The following is a 13,048-nucleotide window of genomic DNA, read 5'->3' as shown; positions in this document are numbered from 1 at the left end:
ACTTGGGACCCAGAGAACAAGGCAACGAGTTTCTTGAGTTTTCCTTTTCTCTCATACACCCCAGACAGGGTGCTGGAGAAACCAGCAACCCAGAAACGCCAAATGGTACAAACAATAAAAGCCCCAACAAAAAGTCTGCTCTCTTTAACCAAATGACCAGGAAACAGGCAGCACAGCAATACAGAAAACGTTCATCAATAACTGCTCTACCCTAAACAAACACCACGGAAAAAAGCTGTGGCCCTGTTCTAGGGTAGGGAGCTGGCACTTCATCCCTGGGGTCTCCCCATGAAGACCACATGGGGAACCTGGACTTCCACCCGGCAGGTACGAGTTCTCCCCCTCACCACCATTATTGGGGAAGTGGAAGAGAAGGCCTTGTGGACAATGAGGACTTCTCATCACCACTCAAGAGTGACGAGGGTCTCCAAACTCTCCCACTGCCTCCAACTCCCCACGCTGGCCCGCTTACTCTCTCCCCACTCTACCTGACTTCCATGTCAGTCAAGAGGCACTCATCACTCCCAGCCATGGAGGAGGTATCCCATGAGGCCCACGAGGAGTCAGGAACTCCCACCCTCACCCAGAAGTAAGGAAGAGCATCCCCTTGAGTGTCAGAGGTTGAGTAGGGAACCTGGACATCTACTCTCACCTGGCAGCACCCACCTTCCTCTGTGTCAGAGGAAGCCAGCTAAAACAAAGTTTAAGTAAGATACGGCATTTCATTAACATAACGCCCCAATGTGCCAGGTTCAATAGAAAATACCTTGCCATACTAAAAAACAGGAAAATCACAACTGAATGGGGAAAAAAAAAAAAGATGTCAACATCAAGATGACAGAGACGTCTATTTGACAAAGATTTTTTTATTTTTTTTAACGTTTAGTTATTACTGAGAGACAGAGACAGACAGACTGTCAGCAGGCGAGGGGCACAGAGAGAGGGAGACACAGAATCCCAAGGAGGCTCCAGGCTCCGAGCTGTCAGCACACAGCCCGATGCTGGGCTCAAACTCACAAACTATGAGATCATGACCTGAGCCGAAGTCAGATGCTTAACCAACTGAACCACCCAGGCACCCCTATTTGACAAAGATTTTATAGCAGTCATAAGTAATAAGCAATTATGAGCACACTTGAAAAAAATGAAAAGAGTCTCAGCAAAGAAATGGAAAATATAAAGAAGAACCAAATGGAAGTTCTACAAATGAAGAGTAAAAGAAGAAATATTTTAAATGCAATTAGCAGAATGGAGGGGACAGAGGAAAGAATCCGTAAACTTGAAGACTGAACAATAGAAAATGCCTAATTTGAACATCAGAGGAAAAACCTAGTGGAGAAAAAAAAACTAAATTAACGGAGTCTCAAAGACCTATGGAACTATGACAAAATATTTAACATTCATGTCTTCAGAGTCACAGGAGAAAGAAGGCAGAACTGAAGAAGTCCTGGGATGCCTGGGTGGCTCAGTCAGTTAAGCATCTGACTTCAGCTCAGGTCATGATCACAGTTTGTGGGTTTGAGCCCCAGGTCTGGCTCTGTGCTGACAGCTCACAGCCTGGAACCTGCTTCAGATTCTGTCTCCCTCTCTCTCTGCCTGCCCCCCCCCAACTCTCTCTCAAAAATAAACAATTAGAACTGAAGAAGTTCTCAAATAAAAAAAATGCCCCAAAGTCACATAATTTGGCAAAAGATAAAAATCAACAAAATCAAGAGGGTGAGCAAATTCCAAGCCAAATCAAAAAAATCCACACAAAGACACATCTTAGTCAAATTCTTCAACCTAAAGACAAAAAAGCTTAGCAGAGAGAGGGAAAGCACATCTTACCTATGGGGAAAAAATAATTCGGATGAGAATAGATTTCTCATCAGATACCAGGAGAACAGAAGGAAATAGCACATTTCTCAAGTGCTGAAAGAACCATTAGCTGAGAAACTTATCTAGGAAAAATATCCTGCAGAAAAGAAGAAATCAAGACATTCTTGAGTGAAAGAGAACTAAGAATTTGTCACCAGCAGACCTATCCTATAAGAATGGCTGGCTAAAGGAAGTTCTCTAAACATAAAGGAAATGATAAAGGAAAGAATGCTGGAACAAAAGAGGAGGAAGAACATATTAAACAAAAATACAGTAAGTACAACAGACTTCTAGAATAGAAGCATTTGTGAAGCAAAACTAAACTGAAAACAGATCATCAGAACTTTAACATCCCTCCCTCAACAAGGAATAGAACTAGACAGAAGATCAGTAAGAAACAGAAGAACTCAAGATCACCAACAACCAACAGATTCTGTTATACATTTATAGATCATTCTGCCCAACCACAGCAGAATGGACATTGTTTTCAAATGCTAACAGAACGTATACTAAGACCATATACTGGGCCATAAAACAAACAAAAGATTTTAAGACATACAGAGGATGGTTTTCAACCAAAGTGGGCTCAAATTTGAAGTAGCAGTAACAAATAATCTGCCAATATTTGAAAATTAAACAATACACTTCTAAAGAACTCATTAGTCAAAGAAGAAGTCTCAAAGGAAATAAAAAATGCTGAAAAAAAAGAAAATATGACAAATCAAAATTTGTAGGACACAGTTAAAGCATTGCCAAGAGGGAAATTTATAGCACTAAGTTCACACGTTAGAAAAGAGGAAAAGTCTTAAATCAATAATCTAAATTCCCATCTTAAGAACCTAAAAACTAAGAAAAATAATGCTCAAAGCAAACAGAAGGAAACAATACAGACAAAAACAGAAACCAATGAAATTAAAAATAAAAACTTGGGAGAAAAATCAATGAAACTAAACCTGGTTCTTTGAAAAGATCAATAAAATTGATCTCGCAAGACTGTTTGAAAACTAAACAAGACAGAAATGATCAGTATCAGGAATGAAACAATGTGTATCTTACTATAGACCATGAAGACAAATATGATAGTGAAATACTTTGAACTCTACACATATAGATCTCATGATGTAGACAAAATGGACCAATTCCTCGCAAATCACAAATCACCACAATAGGACATAATTTGAATAGTCTTACAAATATTAAATAAACTGAAATAATTTTAAAACTCCTAAAAAATAAATCTTCATACTTACCTGGTTTTCACTGGCAAATACTACCAAATGTTTAAAAAATTAACACCAGTCCTATACAACCTCTTTTTCAGAAAGTTAATATTCCCTTTGCTCCCCAACCATACAAAGACAGTAAAAAAGAGAAAATTACAAACATTGCTCATAAAAACAGATGTAAAAATCCTTCTCAAAATGATACCAGATGTAATTCAGCAATATATAAAAATAATTATACACCATGACAAAGTGGAGTTTATTCCAGAGATGTAAGGCTGGTTACGTTTATTTCTTTTTTTGAGAGGAAGACAGACAGCACGCAAGCACACACACACATGAAGAGGAGTGGCAGAGGGGGAGAGACACAGTCTTAAGCAGGATCCATGCCCAGTGCCCAGCCCAACGCGGGGCTCAATCTCATGACCCACATCATGACCCATCATGAGATCGTGACCTGAGCCAAAATCAAGAGCCAGATGTTTAACTGAGACACCCAGGTGCCCCAAAGAATATTTTAAAACATCAACGAAAGCCACCAAATTAACAGTCTAAAGGATCAATTATCAATGAATGAAGAAAAAGCATTTAGAAAAACTCCACACCAGGGCACCTGGGTGGCTCAGTCAGTTAAGTGTCCAACTTTGGCTCAGGTCATGATCTCCTGGCTCCTGAGTTCGGGCCTACATAAGATCCTCTGTCTCCCTCCGAAGCCCTGCTTTGGATCCTCTATGTCTGTCTGTCTGTCTCACAAATAAACATTAAAAAAAAATAAAAACTCAACACTGATTCACAATAAAAACCATCAAAAAAGTAGAAATAGAAAATTTCACCAACTTGATAAGGCTCATCTACAAAAAGCCTACAGCTAACATTACACTTAATAGTGAAAGACTCAATGCTTTCCCACGGAGTTTGGAAATAAAGCAAGATATCCATTGTCCCCACTCTTATTCAACACAGGGTTAGAAGTTCCAGCCAGTGCAATAAAGCAAAAAAAAAAAAAAAAAAGGAAATATAAAGCACATATATTGAAAAGAAATAAAACTGTTCCTCTTTGCAGAAGATAAAATTGCCTATATAGAAAATACCAAAGTATGTCTAAAAAAAAAAAAAAATCCCTAAAGTGACTTCAGCAAAGTCACAGGATACAAGAGAAACATGCAAAACCATATTTATATATATTAGCCACAAACATGACAACACATGGAAATAAAAAATATAACAGCATTTACAATCACTAAAAAAAACCACCTAGGTGTAAATATAATAACATGTGCACAGAACTTATAAGCTGAAAACTACGAAATGAAAGAAATCAAAGATCTAAGTAAAAATGAAGAGAGAGATTATATTCATGGACTGGAAGATTCAACACAACACAGATACCCATAATCCTTAAATTGATATACAGGTTTAATACAATTCCTATCAAAATCTCAGCAAGACTTTTTGCAGATATGGACAAGATTATCCTAGAATGTATATTGGAAAGCATATGAGCTACATACAAGCTAAAACAATCATGAAAAAAAAAAGCGTGGGGCGGGGGGACGCGTGAGTGGCTCAGTCGGTTAAGTGTCTGTGCAGACAGCTCAGAGCCTGGAGCCTGTTTCAGATTCTGTTTCCTCCTCTCTCTGCACCTCCCCCGCTTGTGCTCTGTCGATCTCTCTCAAAATAAATAAACATTAAAAAAAAAAAAAAAGTGGGAGGAATCACAGTACCCAACTTCAAGACTTACTACATAGCTCCAGTACTGTATGCTATTGTGGGAGAAATATATAGATAGGTCAATGGAAAACAAGAGAAAATCCAGAATAGACCCACACAAATATGCCCAATTAACTTTTGATAAAAGTACAAAAGCAATTCAGTGAAGGAAATACATCATTTTTAACAAATAGGGCTAGAGAAATTAGACATTAAAAAAAAAAATCAACCTTGACCTAAGTCTCACAACTTTAACTCAAAATGGACCACAAATCTAAATGTAAAACTATAAAACTTTTTGGGAAAAAAAAATTTTTTTTTCCTGAAGCCCAAGTAGCAAGAGTTTCTAGACTGGACACCAAAAGCATAATCCATAAAAGGAAAAATAGATCAGGACATCATTAAAATTAAAAACTTTTGCTCTGCTAAACACCCTAGTAAGAGAATGAAAAGACAAGCTACAGACTGGGAGAGAACATTTGTGAATCACAAGTTTGACAAAAGACTAGAATCTGGGATATATAAAGATCTTTCAAAACTCAGCAGTTAAAAAAATAAACAATCCGTATTAGAAAATGAACAAAAGGTATGAATAAACATTTCACCAAAAAGGATATACACATGGCAAATACGTACGTGAAAAGGTGTTTATCATTAGCCATTAGGGGGAGCACAAAATCACGATGAAATATCACCACATACCTATGAGAATGGGGGCGATAAAAATACAACCACCGCCAAATTCTGGTGGTGATGCTGGATGCAGATTTTCTCAGTGCAAACATACAATGGTATAGCTATGCTAGAAAACACTTTAGTAGTTTCTTAAATATGTGATACTGTATGATCCAGAAATTATACTCCTGGGCCTTTGTCCCAGAGCAAAAAGAAACAAAAACAAAAAGCTTATGTTCACATAAACCTTGCATGTGAATATTTAGAACAGTTTTAGCTGGAAGAGTCAAAAACTGGAAACAATACAGATGTACTTCAACATGTGAATGTTAAACCATGAACTACTACTCAGCAATAAAAACAGAATTATGGATACAACAGCCTAGATGAATCTCCAGAGAATTATGCTGAGTGAAAATACCCAATCCCAAGAGGTTACATACTGTAGGACTCCATTTATACAACATCCTTGAAATGACAAAACTGTGGATGTAGATTAGATTTAGTGGCTTCCATGGATTAAGGAAGTGGTAAGGGCAAGAGCGAAATGGATAGGACCATAAAAAAAGCATGCAAGGGAATGATGGAAATGTTCTGTATCCTGACTCTATCACTGTCAATCTCCTGGTTGTCATATTATACAAAGTTCTGCAGCAAGTTAGCAAGTTACCACAGGGAAAAACGGGGAAACAGCTACACAGGATCTGTATTATTTCTGCACGTCAACTGCTGAGTTGCATTTACAATTGCATGGTAATCTACAATTACCTAAAAAGAAAGAATTGTTTTTAAAAGGTACTAGGTTAGGGGTGCCTGGGTGGCTCAGTCGGTTGAGCGTCCGACTTTGGCTTGGGTGATGATCTCACTGTTTGTTGAGTCAGAGCTCCGTGTCGGGCTCTGTGCTGACAGCTCAGAGCCTGGAGCCTGCTTTGGATTCTGTGTCTCCCTTTCTCTCGGCTCCTCCCCTGCTTGTACCCTCTCTCTCTCTCAAAAATAAACATTAAAAAAATAATTAAAACAAAAACAGGTACTAGGTTAAAGAAATGGAAGCTCGACCTTGACTAATACCTGAAAACTGAATAATTCTTCATTAACACAATACAAAGTATGTTTAGAATCTTTTACCCAAACAAAAACACAAAACAGAAAGGAAAAAAAAAAATAAGTCCTGACACATCACCCTACTACTTACTTCTCTGGGTGGTGAATTGTTTGCAACATTTAATGGTGACACTGAGTTTCCTAGAGAGGGAAAACATAAAAGCCAAATATTACTTTGTTCCTAGAAATGTACAATACCATAATTAGATATTCAAATAAAATTATACCATAATAGCCTTAAAGGTACACTAAACAATCCTACTTTCTCCTAATGATAAAGGATTTGGCTGAAACTTCCTTAAATACCAATCTTCTTACTGTGAACTTTTCTCAATTCACTAAGGCAGCAGTTCTCAGACATTTTTGAACACCAGACTCATTTACACACTTAGAAATTACTGAGAACCTCAAAGAGATTTTGTTTATATGGCTCATGTCTGTCAATATTTACTAATACTAGAAATTAAGGGGCGCCTGGCTGGTTCAATCAATAAAGCATGTGACTCTTGATCCCAGGGTTGTGAGCTGAAGCCCCACACTGGGGCTTACTTAATTTAAAATTAAAGCTTACCTAATTTAAAAAAATGTTAAAAAAAAAAAAATTAAAATTAGAAATTTTAAACTTTTAAAATTAAAAATATTTAAACATAAATTATTACATGTAGACATGGTTGTTTTTATTTTTAAAGCAAATACATTTTCTAAAGCAAAAACAAAATTATGGGTAGCACTGTTTTACATCTTTGCACCCATCTTTAACGTTTGGTTTAATGATAGACTCACATCTGCTTTTGCAATCCACTGTGATATGTTGCTTTGACTGAAGCATATAAAGAAAACCTGGCCTCTCACAGACACATGGTTACAAAAAGGAGAAGTATTTAACGGCCTTCTCAGATAATTATGGATATTTTCCTTTAATATCATGGCAAAACTCAAGGGGTAGGTAGTTTAAGGAGTAGCTGCAAGGTGGAACCTAAAACTTTTTCATAATGTGACACCGAAATCCACTGATTCATCTTGCACCTTGAGTGGATTTATACGTTTGCACTTTGATTCATGAATGCACATTCATTCATACATGTTTAACCTATACATGACTTCGCAACATCACACGCTGGTCATTTGGAAAAGACTGAGAAACTCTGAGTTACGCAGATCTTCCAAACGTGGACGATTTCATTTTACAATAGTGAAAACTTCACGTGTGTTAGTTAACATCCCTCTGCATCTCACGAGGACAGTCTAAGTATTGAGAAGCTGTCACACAGAGTGGCAGATACAAGCTTCCTGAAATTCTCATTTTTGCTTAAAAGCTCGAATTTTATCATTAGCAACAAAATACTGTCAGGTGTATTCCTTGAAGCGACAGGCTCACTTTGTTCATTTTTGAGACCGCCAGATCTCTAGATCTGAATAACCAGAGTTTGTCATTCTTTTCCAGTAGAAATGATGTTCAAAGAAAAAAGTTTCCATACAGCTCAGAACTCAATCACACACACACTCTTCATACTTCGTTATGAAGCAGAAGCTGGGAATAATTCCCATTTTGTTACTACAAATACCTGTACCCAAGGTTCAAGATTTCGTAATAACTCTTACTGCTTTGTCAAGGACGTACTTTAGTAAAACTGGCATTTCCACCTTTGTCTGTCTTAACTACAAGTGCATACCGATGAAAAACTCAGTGAGCACTAACCCAGGCTGGTGTCCCTACGTGGAGCTAACAAGCACCACTGGTTTACTCATCTTTGCTCTTGCACCAGCGTGAAGTTGGCACAACAAAGGCAACAAATGATTTTTGAGATTCAGAAAATAGTTTTGACCTCTTGGGAACCCCCGTGCCAGAACTACATCACCATAACATTAAAAGATCGTATCTGATACACATTCATCCAGGGCCCAGCCTCCTTAAAAACCAGGTTTCTAGGACTGAGGACTAAAGGGGGAAAACAAAACAAAAACAAAAACAAACACCACCTCATGAAACAATTTAATGTACTGGCTACATTTTTGTGAGCTTTTGTATGCATACAATTTGCATAGTATTTTTTAAATATGGTCAGGGGCGCCTGGGTGGCGCAGTTGGTTAAGCGGCCGACTTCAGCCAGGTCACGATCTCGCGGTCCGTGAGTTCGAGCCCCGCGTCGGGCTCTGGGCTGAAGGCTCAGAGCCCGGAGCCTGTTTCCCATTCTGTGTCTCCCTCTCTCTCTGCCCCTCCCCCATTCATGCTCTGTCTCTCTCTATCCCAAAAATAAATAAAGGTTGAAAAAAAAAAATTTAAATATGGTCAATCTGTAGAGTTCCCATAAAAAGCCAGAGTACAGTATTTCCTTTCTACACTCCTAGTCCTTCAATTGTGGGGGTGGGAGGGGCTCCTCTGGAGATAGACATTCTCTCCTCAGGAATCCTTTTTGTGATGAATCTAGTCAAAGGCAGCTACTTGGCACCTGGTTTTTCCTTCTAGATTAATATTTAAATGCAAATACTACAAGGTGGCCATTTCGTTATTCTGTTAATAGCCCATGGGCGTGTAATCACATACTTGTGATAAGCCAAAGAAACCACCAGAATCAAGAAGTATTAAACCTGTAGTTTCCACTTACCTGTTGGCAACGTTTTCCTGTCTCCTTTGGATCCAGTCACCTCTCTGCTGAGGCTATTAGAGTTTGAAGACACTGAATTGTCTTCCTGACTAGCCAAATACTGTTTGGTTTGCTCACAAAGCAAAAAATTGTTCTTTTTATTTCCATTCTCTGGACTTTTCAACCGGAAGTTAGGGTGGTTAGCATGTCCTCCAGGACTTCTTAAAGAATCACATGGTGGAAGCTTGTTTTCATTTTTCTCAAAATTAAATGGCTCGGTCATTTTATAAGTAGATGCCTCCAAATGATTTCTTGACATCATACTACGCGGCAATGCGACATTCACATAAGTCTACGGGAAGAAGCATATTTACAAGGCAATTTTTAATTACAAAAGTAGAAGCATTGTAGGCCCAGGTGATTTCTTTTTATGTAACAGGTAATGCTCCTGAATGATTCCAAAGCAGAGGTAACTGTGATATCACAGCCTGGCCTAAAGGCAAAAGAAAAAAAACAATTCGAATCTCTATCGATAAGCACAAACTCCCAAGTTTCACACAATTCAACCACAGACAAAAAACTAACAACTCAAGAGACATCAAGAATAATCTCAGAGTTCGACACCATTTCTTACTTTAAAAAGCTTTTGAAACGATAGAACTTTCACATTTTAAAAGAAATATTTCCAACTCAGTGCATGCAACTTAAAGGTGAAATACAATAAAGGGCATTGTTTTCATCGGGTCATTGTGCCTACTTTTCGAGAATCCCTCTACTGGCTCCTATTTAGATGGTATGACCTTGTATCTGCTGAGCCCAGCTCCCCAATGGCCACGCCCCTCCGTCCCCGCCTCTCTCATCCCCCAGGTTAGCTCCTTTCTTTCCAGCCATCCTTCAGTTTGCTTCAGCTGACCTCCATGTGATCTGTTTTTCTTCCCAAGGCCTCTGCTTTGATCATCTCCAGCTGTGCTTCCATAAACTGTAACTTGTATCTACTGTTTTTCAGGATTATCTGTGTGCATCCTTCTCTGAAAAGAAGGTAGCATATTGTTGCAACGTGCCTCTGAAAAACCTCCATCCAGACCTTATGCTGGCTTGTTGTTTTTCTCTTACTCTTAAAGAATACTAAGTGTCCTGCCCAAGGGAAGTAATAAAAGTGGACAAACAACTTTTCTTTGTGTAGTGAGTTACCACCGCTTGTCTACTGACTTCAGGCAAAACTGCCTATCGTCCCAAAACTGCTCAAAAAAAAAAGCCACAAAAAATTAAACTGGTATGAGTATCATCTAAATGTTGCTTAACATTGTTTTAAATAGAAGATAAAGAAATAGCAGAAATGTCCTCCTCCTGGTGTCCTAAAATGCCTATTTCATTTCCTGCTTTAAATTAGGCCTAGCCTAATCCATGACGATAGAAAAAAATGAAATAAAAAGAAACACACAGGCATACTCAAAGGTGGGGAACTCTCTGAGGACCAGATCCTGGAAAGATCCCTAACACAAGGCCTGCAGATAGGCAGTCACAGAGAGAGATCCTGCAGCTGCCAGGGAAAGCACACCTACACCGAAGAAAGTTGGACGCGGTAAGAAATACCGTGGATAGGGGCGCCTGGGTGGCGCAGTCGGTTAAGCATCCGACTTCAGCCAGGTCACGATCTCGCGGTCCGTGAGTTCGAGCCCCGCGTCGGGCTCTGGGCTGATGGCTCGGAGCCTGGAGCCTGTTTCCGATTCTGTGTCTCCCTCTCTCTCTGCCCCTCCCCCGTTCATGCTCTGTCCCAAAAATAAATAAATGTTAAAAAAAAAAATTTTTTTTTTAAAATAAAAATAAAAAAAGAAATACCGTGGACACTGTGTTACAAAAGAGAAGTAACTGCCAGGGGAAACTGGGTGAGGGTAGGAATACGAAGTAATGCCACACACTCTGTACAAGAAATTTAAAGAATGTGCATTTCCCAGGGTGTGTGGGTGGCATAGTCAGGTAAGCGTCCAACTGCTGGTTTCGGCTCAGGTCATAATCTCACGGTTCCTGAGTTCGATCCCCATATCGGGTTCCATGCTGACAGTGCAAAGCCTGCTTGGGATTCTCTTTCTCTGCCCTTCCCACATGTGCTCTCTCAAAATAAACGGATAAATTTATTTAAAAAAATGCATTAACATATTAGGGTAACTACTGGAAGAACAAAAACAATACATGAATTTAAAATTACTGAAGAAAAAAAATAAAATTACTGAAGAAAAAATCTCAGTCTAACAGAAAAAAAAAAATTCAAGCATGGTCAGTAGAAAACATCAAATGTGACAGAACCAAATCCAAGTATCAGTGATTGAGTCTCAATTAAAAGAGAAAAAGACTTAGGGAGAAAAAGATCCAGCTAAATGTTATGCATAAGCAGCAGAGATAAAAACGAAATCATATAGCAATGCTGTAAATAACAGAACTAAAACACATGCTATGCAAACAACCAAAAAAAAAAGTGGAATACTAATATTAATAGCCGATAAAAATAGAACTCAACTTCAAAAATATCGGGAGTGCTGGGGTGCCTGGGTGGCTCAGTCGGTTGAGCAACTGACTTCGGCTCAGGTCATGATCTCACGGTTTGTGAGTTCGAGCCCCACGTTGGGCTCTGTGCTAACAGCTCAGAGCCTGGACCCCGCTTCAGATTCTGTGTCTCCCTCTCTCTCTGCCCCTCCTCTACTCATGCTCTGTCTCAGAAAAAAATAAACATTAAAAAAAATTTTTTTAAATGTCACGAGTGCCTTAGACAGTTGTCAAGATACAGAAAGCAAGTGGTGATATTTTAAATACTACGATGAATACAACCAAAAGCATTCATTTTTCCAATACTGGGCATATACTGCACTAGAAAGGCCACCCCAACGAACTCCAGAAACACTAATGCCATGTTCACTCATCACAGTACACAAACCTCCATCTCAGGTTTTATTTCCCAGGGAATCAGCCTACAACAACTACATTAGAAGATGAAGGGTTCTGGGGCTTTTTGTTTAAAAGTGGTAAAATATCACGAAGAAACTGATAGCAAACATGACTCTATAAAACAAAAACTTACAAGAAATAGCAAAGAGGCCAGGAAATAAAGATGAACACATAGGTGAAAAATTCAACACCAAAATTTTTAAAAATGTGATAAATAGTAAAAACATTCGGATACTGTAGCAGACACTGTGATTGACCCAGAAAGGCCATCTTCTACCTCTGATTTGTCAGTTGGCACTAGAGACAACACTGGCCATAATCAATCCTCCTGAGGAGAACTTCCCAGAAAGCTCTGTCCTTTCTTGATGAACATGGACAGGTTTGGATAGCAGGATCCTTCACCCCTTTCTTCCTATAACGCAATCAGGAAGCTTAAATAAGCACAAGGAAGAACACACACTCTAAGGTTCGTAGAGCTGGAAAGGCAGAGCACCTGGGGTCTCTGGCGGTAACCTGGAGTCAGTTCGTCAGCTCTGATCTATGCATAGACTTGCTATGGCATCAAATAAACCCATGAGTTTTCTGTTATTTGCAGCACAATTGATAGATACCAATAAAACATGTGAGCAAAAGTCATGAACAGAATGCATAAAAGATGAAGACTGGTTGATAAACATAGGGGTAAAAACATTCAACCTCATTTGTAATAAAAAACAAAAATTGAAATTAAGTAACTTATTTTCTACCCAGCATGAGCGTGATTAAAAAGGACACTCATTACTGCAGGGAATATAAAGTAATATGTTCTTACTGGGAGACAATTTGAATATACATACATACATACACATATGTACACGTATGTATGTCTCTAAGTATACATTCTTAAGATATCAATGTATTCTTAAATTCTTTTAATGTTTATTTTTGAGAGAGAGACAGAACATGGCGGGGGGGGGG

General features: G+C 38.7%; 1 protein-coding gene across 6 annotated transcripts in view; it reads right to left on the bottom strand.

Moving 5' to 3' along the window:
- The window catches only part of TDRD1 (tudor domain containing 1), a 49,717-nt gene that overhangs the window by 32,007 nt on the left and 4,662 nt on the right, over positions 1–13,048 (bottom strand). For all 6 annotated transcript variants that reach the window (XM_040486509.1, XM_040486510.1, XM_040486514.1 and 3 more), the window contains exons 2-3: positions 9,173–9,503; positions 6,658–6,707 (exon numbers count right to left, since the gene is read on the bottom strand). In XM_040486509.1, the coding sequence (XP_040342443.1) occupies positions 6,658–6,707; positions 9,173–9,503 (381 nt within the window). The remainder of the gene's footprint in view (positions 1–6,657; positions 6,708–9,172; positions 9,504–13,048) is intronic.

This window comes from Herpailurus yagouaroundi, unplaced genomic scaffold, assembly GCF_014898765.1.
Source record: "Herpailurus yagouaroundi ecotype Mexico unplaced genomic scaffold, PumYag 163, whole genome shotgun sequence".
NCBI classification, from domain to species: Eukaryota; Metazoa; Chordata; class Mammalia; order Carnivora; family Felidae; genus Herpailurus; species Herpailurus yagouaroundi.
Note: the sequence above shows the minus strand (reverse complement) of the source record. Positions and strands in the feature narration are given on the sequence as shown.